At 35.6% G+C, this 24,677-nt stretch overlaps 1 protein-coding gene across 3 annotated transcripts; it reads right to left on the bottom strand.

Moving 5' to 3' along the window:
* Nucleotides 1-571: 571 nt before the first annotated feature.
* Nucleotides 572-24,359, bottom strand: LOC129575557 (helicostatins). Of its 3 annotated transcripts, none has more exons than XM_055459351.1 (6): nt 23,449-24,359; nt 2,289-2,597; nt 2,075-2,178; nt 1,868-1,949; nt 1,621-1,730; nt 572-1,479 (listed from the first exon to the last, which is right to left on the bottom strand). In XM_055459351.1, the coding sequence occupies exons 2-6, from the start codon at nt 2,513-2,515 to the stop codon at nt 1,367-1,369; spliced, it is 636 nt and encodes a 211-aa protein (XP_055315326.1). In that variant the 5' UTR covers nt 2,516-2,597; nt 23,449-24,359; the 3' UTR covers nt 572-1,366. The 3 variants fall into 3 exon arrangements, with proteins under 3 accessions (XP_055315326.1, XP_055315324.1, XP_055315325.1); XM_055459349.1 differs by having other exon boundaries at nt 2,075-2,181; nt 23,449-24,348; XM_055459350.1 differs by lacking the exon at nt 23,449-24,359 and adding an exon at nt 12,418-12,620 and having other exon boundaries at nt 2,075-2,181.
* Between the last annotated feature and the right edge of the window lie 318 nt (nt 24,360-24,677).

Genomic DNA, 24,677 nt, shown 5'->3' with positions numbered 1-24,677 from the left:
GCATAATTTGTTCTGAATGGAAAACTTAAATGCATGTCACAATAAAATATTTTTTTTTCCATTAATTTGTGCTTTAAATCTTCAATGTTTATTATTACATTCATTTATGAAATATGAGCTTTTTATGAGTAGATAATTTTTTGGATAAATTTTTTCTTTGATAAAATGAAAATTGGAATATGCTATGTGATATTTGGTTTTGATTTAACGAGTGTTCTATTTTCTTTCTCTCTTTCTCTCTCTCATCTCTGTCCCACGTCTCTTGTTAGAATCCTCTGGATTTTTTGATAATTTGGTATGTTTTACATAGATTCATGAGTACATGCACACACATTAAAAACTAATTTGATTTTTTGGGGTTTGTGTAATTTTTTTTTACGCTTTCTTCTGCGATTATTGAGCATCTTATCGGTTGTTCCATTTATATTAATAGGATATATTTTGTCGGTTGGTTTATGTTCACAAATCGGTTTGCATTCATATATCAATACACATTTGTTTTGTTGTATATGATTTTTTTTTTGCTTTTTCATGTCTTTTTGTATGAATAAATAAATAAGATATTTAATTATCTAAAACTTGTCATTTAAATAGTAGATTTTTATTTATTTTATTTCATCAGAATTCAGATACATATGCTTATTTTTATACATTTACAATTTCCAACATGTTAAATTCATATAAAATTTGTTTGAGGAGCCAGCTTATTGCAATTGTTATCAACGTTATTCGGTGGTTGGTTGGTGTACTAACAGAATCATTTCAGTTTTCTATCGTTTATTATTTGGGAGAACAAAATCGTTTTTGTACAGATAACAACCATTTGTGGAATATTTCAAGGAGGAGAAAAAAACGGATTGAATTACATCGGTTGGATGAAGGAAATTTGTTTGGAGGGTTAGGTTGTATTTGAATTGAGGCGAAAAGATTTTCAGCTTAGAGCATTTAACATTTAAATTATTAAAATTTTATTTCAGAATTAAACAATACACATATGCGATAGCAATAGAGTAAGATAAACAAGTTGAATTGAAACTAAAAGGTAGGCGGCATTGTGACGCTAGGAAACATTTGAAAACGGAATCGCAATCCAGGAAATGTGGAAAGAGTCCGCGCTATCAAGGAAGTTATATGAGAATATGATGTGAGTGTCTGAGCATTGGGGCCTTTCACAGTGGTGCATTTGCATGTTGAGATTTTGGCGCAAGGGCAATAAAAATAGATTAACTAAACAATTCGATACGCCTTCTCTCTCTTTATCTCTGTTCAATGGCGAGCTTCTCTCTCTCTCTCTCTCTCTCTCTTATTTCGCTGTTTTATAATCCTACACATCAGATTTGACTGATTGACTGGGGAAGGTGGTCAATTAACGACCTAAACCAAAATTGTAGCGTTGTGCGCCCGATCTTCGTTCAACATTATTTTCCTGTAGCAAGCGTTTTCCAAGTCCAACCGATACAGCTCCTCGCGATGCTCGAACTGAATTTTGCGAATGAAAATGTATGAGAATTGATTAGACAAAAATCCGAGAGTGAGATTTGAATTTTTGTTTGTTTGTTTTGCTTTGCTTTATTTTCTTTTTGGTTTTTCATTGATTCTAGTGATTTGTCGAAAACATACTTCGGTCATATCCATCATTAATGTAGTTTGATTGATCGATTGGGGCTGAAGTTGATGTATCCTCTTCAATAGCAGGAGCAGCCCGTTTACCCAAACCGAACCCGTACAAACTGTCATTCAAAATGAAGATTAAAAAAATTAGTTAGCGAAAACCATTCGCAAATAACAGAATCTTAGAACAAAAAAAAAGTCCGACTCAAAGAAAGAAATGAAAGCTAACAATAATTTCAATAAATTTGAAACGTACCGTTCTGGCGGCGATCGTCTTTCCATATTATCAGTCTGAGATAGTCGTTTGCCGAGACCCATATTGTATCTGGATCTTTGATCTGTTTGGGAAGAAATTTCCTTATTCACTTCTCCATATCGACATTTTATATTTGAAAAGTTTTCTAGTTTTTTTTATCTTTTTCAATGTGAAAAGTTTACTGCGAAAGAAACAACAACAACAAACCTCGTTCAAACCACGACCTCCAGTTTTGTTGGTCAGCAAGAAGTGGGGCATCGTCATAGTCCATGTCTGGGTCTGAGCGTTTTCCCAAGCCGAATCTGTATGGCCTACTTTTTATTGACATTTTGAGTAAGAAACAAATAACCCATGATTAGTTATCATTGGAGTTTAAATTTTCAAATGTAACACAAATAATTGTCACTAAAAGTCTATCTACCTGGCACGTTTTCCTAAGCCAAAGTTGTAATTGGGCAGTCGTTTACTGCCCGGGACGCCAGTCATATATGTATACGCTCGTCGTTCCATTCGCTTAAGAAAACTATCTTTGTCAACATCCGTTGCTAGGCCATCAAAATCGAGTGCATTTGATTCGTATGCCTGTTCGCACTTGCTTACGGTTACAATATATCCAAGTAAAATAATTGAAATGGCAATTGAACGCATTTTGTTTGTAGTCTTCTTTTGTTCGGATGTGTCCGTGAGTTCTGCTCAACAAATGTTTGCTCCCCCAAACTGGATGGTAAACCTAATGAAAAACAATGAAACAATATAAAGAAAATCGTTAAACTTTTGTGAAATTAATGATTAGAAAGATGAAATGGAGCGATTTTGTTAATTTTTGGAATTTAAATTTGCCATAAGACATTAGCAACAGTTATTTCCAATGTATCTAATTGGTTTTATATAGCAGTTGAGTGTTTTCATTAAATTGATTTTGAACTTGTATTTCACCAACTTTTATATGTCCATTTATGGAAACACTATTACTGAAACTCACATTACCATATAAGGCAATGCTGTTTAACCCATTTTAACACTACTCAGATTGTATATAAGAAGTACAAGAGCACAAATGAATCAGTCTAAAGAACAACAGTTTCGGCATGTCAATATCAATTTGAATTTGAATTGATTTGTTCGGAATCGGGTTTCAGTCATGTATGAAATAATTCTATGATTCGTTCGACCTTTGTATTTTTAGAGTCTGAACTTTTCGCTCATTTTTCGCCTGTTTATTATTCATTCCGTGCGTACATTGAAGTGCTTTTTTCTATATCACCCAGTGAAACGACATAACAAAAACATTCATTCATTTATTGGAATGAATGAAAAAGTTTTCGTGCAAAATACACGCATGATTCAATGGCATGAAATTGAGATGTGTGCTTGCAATTCAATTATTAGTTTTACGAAACTTTTTCGACCGTTTATTTGGGTAGGCATCGATTGCGTCTCTCTCCCTTTCTCCGTCTTCCTCAATATCTCAATCATCGATTGCATTATCTGTTGGCGGCTCATTTTCAGAATACTGTTTGCTTACTATCCGATGTTTGATTGGCATGGTTTTGTGACTGGCATCGCTTTCATGCAAACAAAATCGCAGCCAGATTAAAATTATGATGGCGGTGGTGATGTTTTTCTTTGTCAAACACATATTTCATATTTAGATGTGACAAACCACGTATTTCGCATTCACATGCTCGAAAAATCGAATTATAAATTATCGCAGCGAATATTTTTTTTTCTCTTCTTCTTAACTTTCTTCTTTTTATTTTCGTTGAAAGTAAATTACAAAGTAGATCGTAGATACGTCAGCATGTTGAAGAATGTTCACATATCAGGCAAAGACGATGAAAAAAAAACTGAAAACGAAACTTGGTGGTCGGAAAAGTGAATCATAAGGATACCTCAAGTAATGAAAATACTGCACGTTCCGGTTTTTACGACATAAATTTGGTGTGCACTTATTCATTTCCATGAAATTTTATTCCATGTGCTTTGAATTTATCGTGGGAGTGAAAATATCAATATACGTAATACGTACTAGTATAGTACGATGAAGGTAAAAAAAAAGACTGCACGTACCAATCCACTCGAGAATAGTATAACGATGTATTTTTTTATTAATCGAAAATTATGTGAAAATTGGGTAAACCTTGATGTTTTAGGCTGAAAATGCTGTTTTCAACCGCTTTCATCATTATGTAACAACGAGTCAAATGCGATTGAAGCCGAACCTAATCAAAAACCAATTGACATACTAATTATCTATACGCTTATTTGCTTTTCGATTGAACTTTTCGCTTGATTTCAGGCCGACCCGGCCGACAGACATTAGTTCGACATCATGTTGAGAGACCCATTTCAGCCAAACACACACAACTCCACATAAAATGTACCGATACGTCGATATCATCATCGAAATTCCATCGCTCTCTATTGCTATATCTGTCTTTTTTCTTTCTTTTATTGACTCTTATTAATTATTCTATTGAATTATTTTTGGCATGCTATCACAAACTCCAATTACTTTGGGATCAAACGCTTCATTTTTCGTCCAAAGAAGTTATTTTTTCCCGAAATTCATGTTTATTCTTTGGAAAATTTGATTTTAAGTCAATAGTAATAGTTCTCGTTTGAATCGAATTTTTCTTGCCGAAGGTCCGGCATCTAAGCGTCTGACAGCTCACTTCTAGCGCTACGAAACAATTGTCAAAAGTTGTGATTCAGATCGTTCAATGTACTATTGAATCTTTTTTATATTTGTTAATAAATTAAACAAAATAAATAAATAAAAATGTCACGAATGTGCATAATTGATTTTTGTGAGAGCGTAGCACGTGATAAACATCAATTTTATAAGTAAAAAATTTTTTTTTCATTACGGAACATTGTTGATGCGTTCAATTTATCGCGTTCATGAGTGCGTCTAACGACGTAAAGAATTGAAATGAACTTCACTGAATGCGCTCATCGCAAATTCGTGTTCATGGGTATTGAATGTTATTCAACGCAACTAAGCTGTAGACATCTCTCTCCGGCAATACGGCAAACAACAGAACCAACACTGAACATGAAAATGACATGTTCAATTGTGTTTGTTTCGTTAGTTTCAACTGTGCCGCTACGAGAGGTCACTTTTGTCGTTTCTTGTTGTTATTTTACATGTAAAATCAATGGTATTAGACGAGGATGTTCGTGTTTTACTTTGTTTTGTTAGTGTGGTGCAGGGGTTGCGTTTCTTGCTTTCTGCACTTATTTTCAGTGGAAATGCCATTTGACATGCAATAAGCGTGGGCAGTGTAATACGGCATTCTAGTATGTAACCAAGCCCCAAAATATGTGTGATGGTTTCAACTCGAAAGCCCGCTTTTTCTTCTTCATTTCTTTGATACATTCATGGCACTTCCGGGGCATGGAAGCTTTCAATGTGCTGTTTATGTGCGGCACAACACGTCCAAGCATAATTCAATAGTTTTAGGTGTGAAGAGAAGTTTGGAATCACTTTGATAAAATTAAACTATCCCCTTTAAATGGTTTTGCGAAAAATTATTACGAGATGCGTAAAGTGTATACGACGAACGTTCATTAAGAAGGAAAGAGTAACATCGAAAGTTGCGAAAAACTAAACTTTGATGAAATTTAACCTAATAAAGTATTTCTGCTCCGATTATTGCATAATATTGCGCAATTATAATCATAAAATTACATCGATACTACTGTTTATCTTAGTGATTTTCTGCTCTCTTTTTTGTACTTTTTCATCTTCTTTCCAATAACTTCTTAGAAAAGTCCCACGGTTCGTAAGTCATTTGCTCTCTTTCTCGTACAACTTTTAATAAGTCTAACTGAAGACGATGACGTAAAAAATATCACAATTCATTGATATCAACGTGACCAATACTTTGTATGAAACAACGACAATGTAATAACGTCAACGAGCAAATATATGATCAGCTTTACCTGCAAATTAAGACTGGAGATTTTATTTTACGCAAACACACTTGGAAATGCCAATAAAATCGAAACTTTTGCGTGTTGGGATGTGTTGTTCACATGGATCCCGCGAACGCACAGATCGAAAAAATAGACCGAATAATAACCATTACCGTTTCGTGAACGATAAGTAGCAATGTGTTGGTGAGTGGCCAAGTTGCTTTTATTGCCAATTAGTTAGTATTGAGAATATCGTTTGTAATCATTTTTCCAGCGTTTTCCAGAAAGTCATTCACAAGTTTCATCTACTATGTGCTGACCGAAAATATGTGATTCCGAACTATACGAACATCTGACTCATAGCCTGAGTCAGCCAAAGTAGGAGTAAGATATTTTTAATGAAAAAAAAAAAAAAAATTACATTGGCATTTCATTTAAAAGGGTAGTCAAAATGACCCGTTGCACTTCGTTCACTTGTTAAATCAATTTTCCGTTTCAACAATATGCGCAACCCATTCAAGCATAGTAATCATTACATTTGCTATCGAAATTGCTTTGATCTGTTTCTTCTTTTCGATGACAATCGGGTTTGTGTGTCTTGTACAATGTGTGCGCGCGCGCTCTCCACAATCTCACCCTTCTTCTTAAGGCAAACTTCAGCCAAGCAATAAACTTCCTTTCACGCACCAGGAACAATTGCAAACAGTAATTAAACCCAGGCAGAGAAGGCACTATTTATTACGATGAGAAAATATTTATAAAATCCGATGTGGATTTAATGAAAGATGAAAGTTAAATAAGTATATATTGTCGCCACGTCGTCGTCCAACCACATCACCACAGACACGAAACAATGAACGTCACTCGACCCATGGCAATTTTCAATTACTCAAGCACCCAGCAAATATAAAAAGTATGGATGAAGATAAGAGCGACTAGAGACGATGCACAGTGCTGTGTTATGTACCATATTATTATCGGAGAAACATTTTTCACACAAAACCAAATAAAGCCTTTTCATTATCATGAAAAGTTTGATAAATGAAGGTGGCAGTCAAAAGGTGGAAAATTTAAATAATCGTTTTTTCGAAAACGAAATCATCAAAGGAAAACAAAGTAACTACGAGTAAATGAGAGGCCAAGCAGCCACGTTGGTGGCAAAAGCAATTTCATATGGCATTTCAAGATTTTTCGAAAGATTTAACTTGAAACCGCCACGGTAACCCACCAAAAAAAGAGGAATAATAAGCGTGCCAGATAGGATGTCGTACTAAGCAAATATGCTATTGTGAAATCATTTTTAATAATATTTTTGTCGGTCGAGCAACGTTCAGCCCGTAGTACTGACATGATTTTACATGCATGTCCTGGACATTTTGGATTACCTTCTAGACAGGAACTCTTTGTTCAATATTATTACTTGATATTATTGTTTGTTCCGCATCATCTTAAATCTCTCTCTCTCTCTCTCTCTCTCTCTCTCTCGCTCTCTAATCATTCTACTTCTGAAAATTGTAAGCGCTTGTCGCGTCACAACAATGCATCAGCATCATTTCCCTTTGGTTTTGACAATGGTTTCTGAATTCGAAACCGAATAACCGAGGATACACACAATGGAACATTTGAATCCAAAAATAGATGTTCGCACGAATATCTGAGCACAAGAGGCAGCTGGTGTAATTGCAAAATGCTCTATTGGGAATTCTATGGTTTTTTTGTTTACACTTCTCTCGTTCTTGCAATATAATGGCACCGTGTAAACATCCGGAAAAATACACACCGAGAGCGAGAGAGTCAGCCAGCCACATGTGACCATTGACTTGTCTTTCGGGGTAAAATACGTGTTTATTAGGAAGACAATTCCATTTCAATACGGACGATTGTTTGCATTTTCTTTAATCATTCTAGAGTAAACGTTGTGGGAGATGGAGGAAGTTCCATTTTTAGGTTCAATTCTATCGTTGTTTTCAAAAAATCTTATACACTTTTTTACAACTTGGTTGGTTTCTAGATCATATCAAGTGACGTATACCTCTTAGATGTGTATGGAAAAAAAAAAATATCCATTGATGATTTTTTCTCTTTGCTTCATCAAATGAGATTTTGTCATTGCTTTACTTTGTGCCCACGTCGTTCCAGCCGATTTATGATGATTACGCATTCATTCACGATACAACTTTCCACCAAATATATACTATATAACCACTTTGAGGCCAAGCGTTGAAGAACAACATGCAAACATCTCCAATGCAAATTCATGCCTGAGAGAGAGAGAGAGAGAGAGAGAGAGAGAGAGAGAGAGAGAGAGTAGAGAAAGGCCCCCGCAAAAGGAATGAGGGAATGTATTTAATCAACTAACAGTATACGAAAATTGTTGTAAAATGTCGCTTAAAATAAATAGAGGCACTTATTCAAATATGGTTGAACGATAAAGCAATCTGTTCGACAAATTGCTACTAATTTTCGATGCAAACGCGCGCATCATTCGGCAATTTAGGTATTTTGTTGTTGTTGTCGTCGTCACCGCCAACACTTCTGTTCGCATATTTGGCTACATTTTTGTGAAATGTCTTCTGGTGTGAACATATTGCATACTTTAATTGAATTAAATGTCTATTATTTCCACGAAATTAATTGGCTATGGACAAAACAAATTAGGAGCTTGCCTTGTTGAAATATATTTCGAATGCCATTCATTCAATGCACTCGAGTAAACTGGCACGAGTCCATGGTGTGGATCTCAGCATAAAACATACTTGATTTCGCCTCACACTCAACTCGTTTGTTCGCATTTCGTTTGATGATCTGTTGATTGTAAAGTGTTCATAACACGGGAAAATAAAACCGATTGTGCGAACCAAAAGCTTTGTCACTACGCTTTTTTGTTGGACATTTGACCTTGATTAATTTTCATTCATAAAACCGTTGCCTAGGAAATTATTTCGTGATTCAATAGAAAACCATTTACTCTAACAAGAAACTTCAACGTTTTTTATGCATCTCATTTCACTTAATTGTGTTGCGTTCTATTCCGTTACACGGGTTGCACCCGACTATCTCTGAATATTTTGTGGTACACAAATTCATCTATCTATAAGAAATCTGTTATTTGAACCATTTAAAATCTTCCGCATACTGTTGATCGTTGTCAATTTTGCCGTGTTATGAGATAATTATAGCGAAAATAAACGGAAAGATATTTGCGACATCATTCTTGTCCAATATAAATGTGATTCTTGTAGAATAACAGTGCGACGATGAACGATGCAAAGTGACGAAGATTATGGTCATTGATTCTTTGGATCAATAACGTGAAACGGCGGACAGTTTTCGCCCACATTCTGTATGATTTCCAGACATTCAACTTGTTTAGTTGAACATTCTTGACGTGTACCAGTTTATTTTGTTTGTGTGTGTGTGTGTATGATTTTGTCAGAATGGACATAGAACATTGACTCGATTTTCTAAATTTGCTAACATCGAAATCGGTGTATCGCCTGCATGTGCCGATGGAAACGTGATCTATATAATTGAGAGTAAAATATTGAAATTTTCATTTCGCCCAGTCTCACCAAATTGCAACACCGATGATCTTTCTGAATTGCCTGAACTTGACCCTTTTTTAACCTTTAACTCTTGGTCAAATCAATCTAACAACAAAGAAGAATTGAGTTAGTGGAATTCCGTTTGTTTTGTTTTTGTTGCGCGCATTGATTTCAATCCAGCGGAGGAAGAGAAAAAAAAGAATACACACACCGGTGATTTTTGAAGAAAAAAAAAGTGAGCGAGTGACGAAGAGAGAGGTAACATGAGCCGATACAATGATTTGACGTGTGTAAGCGCTTAATGAAACTCCCACAAAACAACCAACCAAATCAGTTGAGTTCAACTGAGTACAACGTTCGCTGGCAATGATATGGCAATATGTAGAATATTTCGTAATTAGCTTGAAAATAGCCATTGACAATCGTCGGAGTCACGAGCGCATAGCTGCAATCACACTTGACCATTTAATATAATAATTTAATGGCTAAATTATGGTTATATTCGAATGGAACTATCAAGCTAATCAAGATGTTGATTTTCATAAATTATAGCTCCTTTGTTCAAACCAAGATTCACATAAAGAATATTCATAGATATTTTAAAATGATTGGAAATGTATGGTGAAGCTTCTTATGAATTATTACCAAGCATTACTTTGCAGAAGTACTGTTTGTAAATATTTCAATTGATGTGCACTCATTCACGATTTGAAAGCGCACATTCTTCATAGATTTTATGCTTCTTTTGTCAGCTGAGCATGAATTATGGATTTCCAGATCATGTGTATTTTTCTTTCATTTATATATTTATTGTTTCGGAAATTTAATTAGGCTCCTCAAAAACATGGAATAATCACAAAATATTGACATTGACTAGAATTTTGGTTTTGGGTGTGTGAAATGGGAAAAAATGACGAGAAATTTCGTCTTTTGTGCGAATCGTAAATCTAAAGCAAAAACAACTGGAACAAAACATCGGTCTGTTTTGTGTCAATGTGTTTGTTTAAGGTTCGACAAACATAAGGCGAAAGTCGTTCGATGTGCATTTTATTGGTATTTTTTATGACCAAGTTCTTTTAAATCACATGTGAAAATATATTGTTGTTATACTTTGTGTGTATATACTTTGTAGCTCGTCAGGGTTGTGGTGGTTGTTTGGATAGCTAGAGAGCGAAAAAAATACACTCGTTATGGAAAAAATATTCATGAACGCAATTACATTTGCCATTTTAAGCGCTCTTCATATCATAAATTGGGAATATGCATGAGCATATATGCTTATCTTGACTCTCAATAAATAATTCTAGATAAAAAGTATTTTTTTTCTAAACGAAGACTTCGTAAATTTTCCTGTGGAAATGAAAATATTGACACCGGCAGCTACGACGACAACAATTGATCTTTTGCCTAATTGATTGTTGTACGTTGGAAGATACATCATTTTGCTGGGACGACAATAAATATTCTTAGTGCATCACCTTAAAGTCTTGGTCCGATACATGTGTGTACAATAAGCTCAGCGAAAACAATGCTTATCCGACTTTATGAATTGCGACAAACATACCAAAACCATGAATGGAAACCTTTCCCTCTTATTCCATGCCATATAAAATGTATTACCCGAGTGAATGGTTCGGCTCTTACTCTTATTTTGCATTTCAATGAGAAATGTAAAAGCGGGCAGAAAAGCGGATCGGTGTTTTCGAGCTTTATTTTGTCTGGTTCGAGATGATTCTCATCTCCATTTGTTTAAATGTGCAACAATAATTCACTCCAAAACCAGCAAACTTACATAAATTTCGATAAAATAAAAGGAAAAGTGAATATTTGCATGGATTCAATAGAATTTATGCGCAATAAAATGAAAATCATGCCTTAGATTACGATATGAAATTAATACAATGGCTTTCACATTCAGAATGTGTGGGGAGAAATGTCATTGCCGGTCCTCTCCATGAGCTATGCATTTCTTAATGACCAAAAGCAGTTTCCTTTTTGTGTGCCGATTTATTGGCGATAAGTGGCTTGGCCAATCTTCTGGATAATCCAGATAATTCATATGCGAATTGTTGATACCGCATTGGCAACTGTTACCATCGTTACGGAAATCTCTCGAAAGCCGTTCATAATGTCGGTTAATTCTCGATTGAAAAAAAAAGAAGCTCATGCAACAAGTAATGACACAGTTTCATACTTGAACAACAAAAAAGGACGTTTCATCCCGTTGTTTTTTCATAACTTTGATACTATGTGATGTCATATTTGCAGCTGGAAGGAGATTATGTTTTTTTCTCTTTTGAAAAAATGTCATTACCAGGTGATGATTTTATGTTGAAAGTTGAAGTGAATGAAAAATGCAAAAATGCACGGAAAGTAAAAACCATGTCAAGTATATTTTTCAACATCAAAACAAAATAATTAAAAGTTTGACGAAAACGAATCAATCAAGCTTGTGATGATATATCTGTCAATCAACATCAATTAGTCTGGGTATATATTATATTTCAGGTCATGCATTATTTTAATGGGCAGCTCTTGCCCATTTGGGCAGTTTAAAATCGCAAATGGGCAGCTCAAAACTCAAAAATGGGCAGTGCTTTACTTAAATTTTCTTGAAAATGGGCAGCTCTAAAAATTTCTTAAAATAATGCATGTTTCAGGTGTACCATATCCGGCACACGACAAAAAGTTTTCGATTGTGTATTCGATGTGATCTGTGGTTTCCAAGGAATTTTCGCGTGGGGCTGTTTTTCCGAACTTTTTCTTTGTGGGCTATGTTTGTGGGTTACACGATTCAAAAAAAAAAAAAACAATTGCAATCATTTTCCCATCCGATTTTTATCCCTTTTATTCTGCCTCCATGTTTATTTTCATTTTCTCAATTCTAAGTATTTGTTATTTTGTGTTGTGGCTGTGCTTGTGCTTGTCGTATGTGTTATCTAGTTTTTTCCATCCATATTCGGTTCTTTTGTTTTCAATTTATTACGAATTCAGGAATTTAACATATATTCAAGAGCGGAACAATGGAATGAAACGGCAAATCGTGTAATTTGTATCGTAATAATAGTCGGTTATTTGACTTGCAATGTCACTTTAACATACTACTAAATGATCCGCATGCATTCCAACACATTTCACAATGTTTGCTTTTTCATTGCCGCCGCCGCAGCTGCTGTTGTTTCTGCCGAATCATACATATGTACTTGAACCCAACGTGTATAGTGGGAAAAACCAACCAACTGTAGCTTCCTTTCGTTTTGGCCTCCGAGAGCATATATGTGCGTCTATTCGATGGATTTTGTCGTTGCTGTCACCGTTGCTGTCGTCGTTGAAAGAATGAAAACGAAAAATAAAAGAATCGGAGGTTTCATGTGTCATACATAAGGGCAATGTTTTAGCTAAACGGGCTGATTGCTCAACTAGAAAATACGCAACGATTGAAAACATAAAAGTATTCTTCTATTTGGTGATATGTTTGTGTAAAGGTTTTATGGGTCAGTTTTATGTATGCGAATCTGAAAATTATTCCCAGCTCACTCATTCACTCGATTACTGTTTGTTTACGCACGATAATTGAAATTGTTCGACGCGCTTTGGGCAATTGAGTCATGTAATCGCGTGTTATATTAAAAAGAAATCTGGTTGGGACCTTTGCATTTGTTGCTGATAATAAAATGAGCGATCGAAGATGATATTCGTATGACATTTGTAAGAAAGGCTCATTAAACGAAACCCATCACCGAATCGATAATGTCAATTCGAACATTTTCTTCATTTCCATCGGAAAAACACTATTCACTTGGCACATTGGATTCAAATCGAGCGTATCATTTTTTTTTTCTGTTGTTTTTGTGTTAGAAAAAAAAAAGTTGTCGGTTGATAAGCAACCCAGCGCTTGTAAATTAGCGTCTGGACGACATACACCTCTCAGATTGATTTAGAGCTTGGGAAACGGGGTAGAAATCACGTCATTCTTTTTCTTTTGTCCTTCTTCTTCTCATATATGTTCGTCACATCGAATACCACCTTTGTTTGTACATTTCAAACATAAATGTTTATTTACTCTTCACTCTGCACACACTTATTCGCTGTCTCATTTTCTCTCCCTCTTCTTTTTTGGGATGTGTGTGTGTGTGTGTGTGTGTGTGCCAGTGCGGTGTTTTTGTGATTCAGCTTCTCGTGTATTTCTCGTGTCATTGGTATTTTAGTCTTTTACAATAAACACACAAAACCGCATCTTCTCTTTCAACTAGCTCCAATATTTTATGCACATATATTGATTTTTATTTACCCTTAGCGGCTTTGAAAAGAATTTGCCACTTGGTAAAAGCGAACAAGAACATAAAGAAACACAGAAACGGCAACCACATGTAAAACATTCTTTCGGATTCTAGAGTGTGTTTCGATTGTCTTCAATATTGTTTGACGACAGCAAGAGAGCGCGAGAATACATTGGCTATTGACATTTAGAAGATAATGAAACCATTCTATCAAATTTTTCAATAAAAATTTCCTTTTTTGCAACAGGATGCCTTTCGTGTGATAAAGCGAGCGAACGCAACGTTAACAAACAATATTACGAGTTTATATTTGCAATGAGATGATACGATCTCAAGTTATTGTTATGTGGGTATGCGGCGGTGTACATATTTCTTTTTATTTTTATTGTTGCTTAACCGATGCTATGCATATCACATCTGAAACCCAATTGTTCGAATACTTTGAGGCAAAAGATCGTCCAATGAATTTTTAAGTCACTTAAATGTCGTGCGGGAGCATGGTAACCAATCCATATTTAAACTGCAGAAAATATGCCTGAATCGGTGGCTTTAGCACGGATTTTAAAACCCGAGTGGAGGTGGTGTTCGGTTTATTTTCCTACGCATTCGCCGAGCTAATTTTCGATTTGATAGGAATGCGACAATAACTGCAGTTTTATTTGCAAAAAGCCAACAAAAAAATGAGTATCAAGTGCGTGCAATGGAAATAAATCTTTCTTTGGTTTACCGATTTTGCAATATATTTTCTGTTTGTTATGTGGCGTGCGTGAAGAACATATGATTAACTTCACAAAAGGCTTTACAGAAACGGTGGCAAAGGATCGATGAATGAGACTGTATATCAAACAAGCTCACACGCTCGTATTAAACGATTCAGTTCAGTTCAATTTTTTTGGTTGCGTCAAGTATGCATTCGCTATGAAATCCAGACGGCGTTGATTCTGCGTCATTTTTCTGCAATGAAGATGCTTCAACAATTTTGAATCTGCCACCATTATTTTCGTAAATCAATTGGGTTTGCAAGCGGAATCGTTCAAATTTTTAACGCACAGAAATTGTAGGCAATTGTGGGTTTGATGACGATAATAGAGTAATCGGTTTGGTCAAAGGATTCACTATTCCCACACGTAGCGTCCTAAAATCGCAATGTGCACACGACACTCTCCGCTTCGAGCAATGTCCAAACCATTTGCCCAAAAATCAATTGTGACAGAGATGTTGGCGTTTCCATTGAAAAATTTTCGTGTTTACCAAACGGAATTTAATGCATATTACTTGTGAAAAAGCGTAATGAATTCTGGTTGTCTGGCCCTTGAGATTATTTTAAAATTATTGGACAATCATTCAATAAAGCCCAACGATAGTGCAATTGAGCAAAGCACGTACACGTCCTCCATGTGCCGATGTAAAAAAATTGAACTGTGACGCCCAAGCAAAAATTCACATTTAATTGACGTTGCGTTAACGCATATCTGACAGAGATAGAGTGTGAAGCCGTTTGACATCATTTTTGATTTCAAATAACCGTGTGGATGCAGTGTAAGTTTGTTCGGTCAGTCGACACCAAAAATGTTTTCAAAATTCGCCATGATAACGCAACGGTCATACACTTCGGCGACATGGTTTTAAATGTAAAACAGTTCGGCGGACCTCCACACTGTCCAATACAAACATAAATTGCATTGACGTTCAAAACCGTGTGACGTTCAAATCAGTGTGTTAACGCAACGTCGATTCAGTGTGAATTTTTGCTTGGGGTAGCTGTGTGACCAAAAAAAAAAAAAAATTGAAAACGTGATTTTGTACACGTGCCAATGCCTCGTTTCGCTCATTGTTTGAACATTCGTGTCCATCTCCTCTAAAATTGGACCAAGACAACCGACCATTTTTAGCAGCAATTCTGACGAGATGCGGTCATTAGTTGATCGCGTCATGGTAAATTTATTTCGATATTAAATTATACAAATGATTTATGTTTGGCAGTTTTTGGTGTATGGTTTTGCGTCAATGGTTTTGAAAATGTTTATCCAACAGTCACGCAAATGCCACTCAGCTCGGGGGAGCTATCGTTAAAATATCATGATCAAGACACTACACCACGCTGATGAACACAACCGAAAAAACAAAAATCATACTAAAACCATTTTTTCCTCTCTCCTTCACCATCAACCAGAATATTGTGCACGTACGACGTGTGGACTGGCTACCATAGTTCGAAGAATGTTTTTATTTTCAATCAGCAATTTGTCGTCACCATGTTGTAATGGTGGGCCAATAGCAGAGTACATAAACATTTCATACATTCATAGTACCCACGTGTTTTATACTATATCGGTCAATTGGGGAAATTATGCGACAGACGAATGATTACAGATTAAAAACAACATACTAATGCCATTAAAATTAACAACATTTTAATATCCAAATTGAAGCATAGTAATTTGAATTATGGAATTTTCTTTGAAATCATAATTGATCCGGCTGACATCAGTGCAAAAAAAATGTTTGGGTTTCGGGAAGGGTGATGAAATTTACGCATCACCATTCTTTTTATCATCTTTCTTAAAACCGATTCTGTTCGGGGGGTTTGAGACATACAGCCTTTTCCCACCGACCACGCCATTGCAACGTGTCGATATATTATATATCCATATCACGAGGGGAGAGCAGCATGCGGCAAATTACCATGTTTAATTTCGCAGCTGATTAATTATTTATTACTTTGGCCCCTTCAAAATCGATACAAACTCATTTCACAAAACATCATTCCATCGCTAAAAAATTTGGACTGACTAACGATTCGGATTGACCGCTTCTGTTGGAAACAGAAATGCGACGAAAAACAACAACAGCAGCTACAACAGAAAAAAAGAACAACCGCAGCATGTCAGTCGGTGAATGAAACAGCAAAGAGAGAGGAAGAGAATGGGAGAAAAAAAAATGTTTTCGCATCAAAAATAAATTTTCACGCATTCGCGATGTAGGCGTCATTCATGCAGTGAACAATCGCTAGATCAAAATGTTTAACAAACCAAATGGATCACATTTCATGCGAAACAGACCAAGAGAGAGGAAAAAAACTGGGGCGGTTTGACTATCGCCAAATGAATAAATCATTCTAACACCTACACCGCCACTGAAACTAAGGCATTTAATTAAAAAAAAATAGATGAACATATTTTGCTCTTTGTTACACTAACCATCTCTTGTGTAATACTGTGTGCCATTGACTGACTGGGCTAACGGTCAGATTTCAATCATTGTTTTGCATTTCGAGTGTCCATGGAAATGGTCAGTGGATCGCCGAGAGCGAATAATTTGATAAATCCCCTTATCAATTTATTGGACTGATAGTAAGCCAATAAATTAGTGTAAACGTGGCATCTTTGGAATTGAAAAAATGCTGAATCAAAAGTGGAAAATATGCGTGCAATTTTAATTTCTAACTTCTTTTTTTTTCTCTTGCTCTTTTCTCATGGGCAAAGCATCGCTCGCGCGTGTCTCTCATCATTGTCAAGTGAACGAAGAGCACAATGCTATGGCGAGTGCCATTTCTTCACCTAGTGAACACACAGCATTTGAAATAAATGGTCGTTGTAATGCATATGATGAATGATACCGACGGGTGGAAGCAATTCCGTATTTCTGTACTGAAACTATAGAAATGTATGTTCATCATTCTGGCCCTCTACAACTGTTTTTGAGAACTAACATCGGCTTTTTTTTGAGTAATACGTTCTTTCATTTGTTTGGCTATAATTTCTATTATATTCGATTTGGTGACCGCTATGCGATTTTTACGTTTAAATAAGATATTTAAAATAAATCTGAATACATTTGAAATTTGCTGCCCCTTTTATAACTCATTGATTTCAGTCCTGAAAATCAGTTAATTTTCACTAGTTGCTATCTTGTTTTGTAAACAATGTGTACAACATGAACTGTCAATGGCTGTCAAGTGTCGTGTATTGAATATGACAGAATGCTTCAAAATTAAGTCGATAGAGGGCCAGAAGTTCGAACTGTCGCTTCCACCCGTCGAATGATACAAGATAAATGAGATCCAAAGGAATTTTCCATCAGTTGAAAGATAAAAACAACGTAGAAAGGATGTAAGAATTGTTTCATATGCAAACAACAAGCCATTTTGTTGGTGTTTATTGTTTTTTGGCGGTATGCCTGGCTAAAACAGTTTTCATTTGCATATTGAAGTTAATGTGCTTAATTTTTGCTTATTAGTACGGTGCTAAAATGCACATTGCGTGCCTACTCAACGAGGAGAGTTTCACTCCACTTTGCCAAGAGTCATTTTTGACAGCAAACACATGTATTCTGATACCTTTACGCTCATTCATCATTTGCTATTCGTGCTTGCAATAGTTAACCGAGGCTCGCGACCGTTCGGCATTGTATTTGATGAGCATCTGGTTGAAGCGAAATTTATTGCACTTGTTGAACTTAAGGTGCCGAAAAATACCATAAATATTCTTCCACCGGGCAATTGAGAAACAGCCCCACAATGGAAAAAGAAGTAAAAAGAAAAAAAAAAAAAACAAGAAAAATGTCTTCATTCCATGGGAACAAAGCGGTTTTCAACCGTTTTGTAGCATGCCAAAAACATACAAATGGCAACCGAGAATGCGATACGACAAAAAAGAACGAGGTGTTGAACCGATGCGATAATTTGTTCTCACCATTTCTTAACATTTTGTCATTTTATTTTTCTTGTTTGTATTAAATTGTTTTATCCCCATTATAAATTACGGCATGAAAAAACCGCGCGCCAAGCAACGGGAGCAATGGTTTTTTTTTTCTCTGGTTTTTGCGGGGGTGAGAAATTTTCAGTGCAAATGGAACAGCATTCTTGGCTTTCATGTAGTCATGATGTGCTTCTTCGCATTTCAATGGGTTGAACGCAAATAAAACGACTGATTAGCTGCTCATCGTTATATGGCCCCGCTCTTTGTGAGTGTGAGCGTGATGAGCGCGCGTATATTGGCTTCTTTTTTTTGCTCTTCTCTACACACTGCATCACTGAAGAAGAAGAGATAATTGCTTAATTCTATATTCACAAGGAATAAATTAACCAAATTAAATGCCATGGAAAAAAGGAAGAAAGAAAGCCAATGGGTGAAGTATCATTCTAACGCGGTCGTTCCACAAGTGTAACGGCAATATATAGTTTCACATTTTCGATATGTTATTAATATGTTAATAGCCAAAATATCGGAAAATTTCTAATAACTCAAACATAACATATTATTAGATTAATAAGATCGCCATTTTATTAAAAAGTTAATAAGATGGTTATCAATAATAAGATAATCTTATTAAAATATTAATAAGATCAGTTATTAAAAAAATAATAACGATATTATTAACCAATTTTTTTCGGTCCAAATGTTGATTTTTCCTTCTAAATTTTTTTTTCAAAGTTTCATACTAAAAACATAGCAAATATCGTCAGATACATTTTTCTTCAAGATTTCGTCGTCTGACGATATTTGATATGTTTTTAGTATGAAACTTGGAAAAAATTTGTGAAGAAAAAATCAACATTTGGACCGAAAAATATTGATTAATAAAATCCGATTTTCTTATTAATATTTTAATAAGATTATCTCATTAATAATAAGATGGATCTAATTAACTTTTTAATAAAATGGCGATCTTATTAATAATATCGTAGAATCTTATTAATCTAATAATATGTTATGTTTGAGTTATTAACGCCCCGTTAATAATATGTTAATAATTAATAACATTAGTATGTTAATGCCTGTAAATCTATACGGCAACAACAGTGGCAGCAGCTGTAGCAGCAGGCAAGTGTATGCATGTAGTACAAAATTCAACCAGTCGCTTTGTTCCTCACTGTTGACTTTTCTTTCGTCATCATTACCGTATCCATTCTATTTGCTACATCAACTGCCCGAACGCATGTTCCACCATATTTCATTTGACTTGCTCTCGTTCACCCATTCATTCTTGTTTGTTTCTTCCTCTTCTTCTACTTTTTTCCTCTTCTTTTTTTTCCCAGCACATATTTTAGGTCGCACTATTCGGCGAACAATGATGCTGTACGCCCCCGCCCCCCACTCATGGGGTGTTCTATTGAAACATTGCTTACAACTATGTGCCGCGATATCAAGCAAAATAAAAATGAAAGACGAGATATAATGAGACATAATTAAGTGAATATATTCATTTTTATGTGCTTGAATGTGTGTAACCGAAATAATGGTACAGAATATTAGCCACAGAGAACGGGAAGCAAGACAAAACGCAGCAGATCGAGCGCGTGCAAAAGAGAGAATAAGAAAAAAAGAAGAAAAAAAAAGAAAAAAAGAAGGAAGAAACCCAGTCGGAACAGAAGGGCTGACACGAAAAATAGAAAACATTCTGTTCATACACAAATGTTATGACGCTAAATTACGATTGCCATAATCATAACCATGTGTAGTATTTTGGAACGTATGCGAATTCAGTCCATTGATGAAAGTGTGCCCCATGTAATAAATTGCATTCAAATTTTTTTTTGATGCGGCCAAAAGCCAGCAATCATCTGATGTTTTTTTTTGCTGCTCCCGGCAAATTATATCATTTTGAGCTCATTGTGAACGCAATATTTCATCGACCGAATTGTGGGAATTCAGCATGTGGGCCAACAAATATACATACACACAATTCTGTCACCAAGTGGCTTGGCATTTCGAAGCACTTTCGGAAATAAAGCATCAATTGTTGGATATTAATGATGCGAAAAAAAAGGGAGAGAGAGAGAGAGAGAGAGAGAGAGAGAGAGAGAGAGAGAGGGAAAGAGACTGAGAAAAGAACACTCTAACTTGTGGTAATCTATTTTTGGACGCCTTCGTCCCACCATGAGAAAGTCTCACACTATTCACAGTTTATTTTAAAGGCCGAGTTCAGCGATCTGTTATCGAGCTTTCTTTAGGAATATACAGAAAATAAAATAATTTTCTTTCTATACAAAATAGCATTTGACATTGGAAATCAAGATTGATTGATCTCGTATATTTCGTCGATTGATAGCACCGATTACGTGTTGCTTGCACCGACTCATTGTATATGTGCGTGTGTATGTGTGTGTGTATGTTTGTGAGTTGCTGTTGCACTGAATATCCTGTTTGCCTTACCCATCGGAAATATCGAACGTAATCACCACCTTCGATACAATAGAGCAAAAATCGAATGAACACAAAGCCAAAAGCGACTTTATCTTGTGCTCCGGCACAATTGTTATGAAAATCAATGGGTTCGCATTTGTCGCACATCACTTCGTGCAAATCAATCATATTTCCCTATTTGAATTATAATTGATTTCTTACATAACGAGTATCAATGCAACGTCAATCAAATTTGCCAAACTTGACATGCAAGAGGGAGAACGTCCATGGCCATCTCTTTTGCTGCATTTATTTTGTGCGATAGTTTTTCTAGTGAAACAACTCGGTGTATTTTCGTGTTGATGTATTGAGAGTCTTGAACAAATGTTACGAATGACGCAGTTTGGATAATTTAAATTTGACAACGCGAAAAGTTCACTTGTTTCTCATTTTTTTCACTACCAAAGTGTTTTTCTTCCTTGACGACTTTTCTCGTATCTATGACACACATTTTCATCGCAACCAGAGTCATTTTCTGGTTTCGTCATGTCTCAATTCACTTAGAAGAAAAATTGTGGTACGGATTTTTTTTTTCGACTTTTTCGAGGAGTTTGTTGATGAAAACAAACAAACGATTCAAATAACAACTTACACCTTTAAAATGGTTCAATTTGACGTAAACAAACAGTTTGTTCCTTAGCTGCAGCTCCTGCAGCAATTTTCTCTCTCTCTCTCTCTCTCTCTCTCTCTCTCCTAAAGTTTGTTCTTTTACATTAACAACTGCTTAAACCATTTTGAAATGCTTCAAGTGGCAGTTCCATCAATTAGCGAAGTCAAATGCAATGCGATCGACTAAAACTTCGAAACAGATGGAACGAAATTTCGCACGGAGGTGGCAAATTATAAAGATCATCAGTAGCAGACGAGAACAGTTCACCTGCACGAGACGAATTTTGTAAAGATTCCTGTAAAACTATAGCAGCTACGATAGCATATTTTTTTCTCTTTCATTTAGGCACAAATGAATTCTAATTAAATCAAAATCCCGGGGGCTCATTGAATACATGAAATAGATAATACGGAACAGCGGCACATTGTTTGCGAATTGATTTGACGCAACTGTTCGGTATAGTTCAGCTAAACAGTGTTATTTGTTTGTTTAATTAATTTACATTTAAATGGGGAAAATAAACATGACACTTTGGGATGTGGAAAAAAGTGAACAACACTCAGCATGATACAAAATGATGCAAGCCATTTGTCGTTTGGGACGATTGTAGTATCACACAACTTAACTGAATTTTAATGGTTTCTCTCTCGGTGCCGAACATACAAATGCAAAATGCTCTTCTGTTCTGCCGTACAACAACAATGGAAAATGAACAGCAACAACAGAAAAAAGAGAAAGAAGAAGAAACAAAACTAAAGACATACACACAAATGGGAAAAAGGAACATAATGAAATGAGCAATTTCGTAACCGGTGCAGATAAATGGTCGAATATAATGGGCTGTCTGAATACGCATCGGGAGCGTAAATTTTTTAGCGACCAAAAATTGTGCTTGCATATGAAAATTGTAATAATAGCATATACCTTGAACTCCAATAATAATGGCAGAAAATTTCGTTTATTTCGTATTATGCAAATGAATTGAAACGCATCGACGTTCAAACGGATTGAAACACGCAAACGAAAAGAAGAGAGTGAGGAAAAAACAAAAAAGAACCGATTCGTGCACCGAGCGAGTGTGTGGTGCATGTGAAGGCACACGCGGGCAGTGGCAAAAAAAGACAGAAAGAATCATTGGATTTAATCATTTTGATGTGCTTACAAGCGAATTAGCCAGCTTTTTGTGCATCTATTGGAATAACAGCCTCATCAGCGCTTCTAATGATTCTTGCCAAACAAAATTTATCCGCGTATATACGCACACGTATTCCTGTGTGTTTCAGTTGCACGGAGAACATCATATTGCGTACTCATTGTCACACTGCACTGAGAGCTTTTTCATTCATCTCGTACGCAAACCGAACAAAAAACCAGCTACAAAACGGTTTGCATACATTTAACTCATCGTTTAATGTAACGATGACGATAAATGTGTTACGATAATAATATTAAAGCCATGAAAATTAGAAGGGAAAAAAAATATTTTATATTTATATATTTATGTAAAAAGAGCAGCAAAATAATACAGCGGAAAATGCTTTGGTGTACTACTATTGTTGATGTTTGCTGTTGCACAAACCATTTCAAATTGGATGAAAGCGAAACGCTTGTTCCGAATTAACTCGAAGCATGCATTTTGTGAGAATATTCCATTTGGGAGTCTTTCAAGTGGTTTTCTGCTTAGTATAAAGTGTAATTGCTTGAATTTTCTTTTTCGGTAAACTATTTCATGTTGGTCAAAAATGTCTGGTGGAATTCCGTTTGAAAATATGTGCAACGCGCAAACGAAAGAAATTGAGTGTGGAAAGATTTAAATAAAACGTGATTGTTTCGTTTGAAAGTGTGTTTCGATTGAAGTTGAAACTTGGGCCGCATAAAAATGCTACTGCACTCTGAAATATATGGTCAAAGGGTTTGACCATTCTAGCCAAACGATCGTCCGACCGAAATGCAAATAACATTCGTTTCTTTTATTTCTATTTTAAATTTGATTGTAAGAAATGAAACGGAAGTATAAGAAAAAGAATTGGTCAATTACCTTGAATTCCGTATGGATTATGCTTTTTTTTGTGTATGTTATTTGTCGTTGTGTGACCGAACTTTTATTGGTGGTTGTGAAATGTTTCAGCTTTTTGTGAAAACAAAATCTATCACCCGACCAATGAGATGAAATTTCATCAAAATGTCCAACGATCGATTCCCTTTTATCTCTGATATGCACTTAATTATATCGTCTATATGGAATAGTTTCGGTTGTTTCTGTTTTAGTTCGCTTTAAATACAGTTTTTTTTTTATCACACACCAAAAAGAACCGTTCACTTGGTGTTTGGTTTAATTAAGATGTAAATTGATTGTTGAATTAAAATCACACCCGATGAAACGCTGAATTTATAATTCTATTTCTATTTTAATTGCGTAAAAAAATGAGGATTTGATTAAATATCTCCTATCTGTTGGGAAAACTGAATTTTGGTCAATACAATGAGTGTGTGCACAACTTGTTGCTAATGTGATATCTCGCCAAGTAAATATTTCGTAAAGTTATATGCGGCTGCAGAGGTTGTAACGAATTTTAAAATATCTTTATTCTTATGATTAGACTTCCAAACCAGGATGAATAAATTGTATTTTATTAATTGAGAGTCGTGAATTTATGAATTATTTGTTTTTTTTTTTTCTGTTTAAATTTCCCGAGAAAAAAGCTCAAAACAAAATCATCGCCGAAATCGAGAGAACGGTGCTGTTGAATGGTCACTTTGCGCTTTTCAAAAAGAATAGAATCGTGGTACAACTTGTACTTGGTGTGTTGGGTACTTCACTTCTGTAAATCCAGACACTTTGAGTTGTAAAGAACGTTTAAATTGTAAGAACCAATCGGTATTCCTTTTATATTATTTATTTCGTGCGTTGTTCATCGAGCTGAGTGTGTGCCACACTCTGTGTGTACCGATACCGTACTTGCTATCGCCGTAGCGCACTTTCGAAAGTGGAAATTGTAACGGTAATATGTGGCTGGCTGTGTCGTTTGACGCGTGCGTCCTTTATGCCACTTTCGCTCGCTCACTCACCGATATTCGCCTTATTGCTTCAACAGCCAATTTTTGAGAGCAATTTTACGTTACCAGAACCCTCTCTCTCTCTCTCTCTCTCTTGCTCTTATGTTTTCCCGTGTGGACGAGAGCATTCTCATTGACACGAGAAATAAAAAAACCGTTACAAGAAGATTCATTTCGATTACATATTTACAAGAAAATCACGATACATTT

This window comes from Sitodiplosis mosellana, unplaced genomic scaffold (genome assembly GCF_009176505.1).
Source record: "Sitodiplosis mosellana isolate CC-2019 unplaced genomic scaffold, AAFC_SMos_1.0 Smas_scaffold_6167, whole genome shotgun sequence".
NCBI classification, from domain to species: domain Eukaryota; kingdom Metazoa; phylum Arthropoda; class Insecta; order Diptera; family Cecidomyiidae; genus Sitodiplosis; species Sitodiplosis mosellana.
Note: the sequence above shows the minus strand (reverse complement) of the source record. Positions and strands in the feature narration are given on the sequence as shown.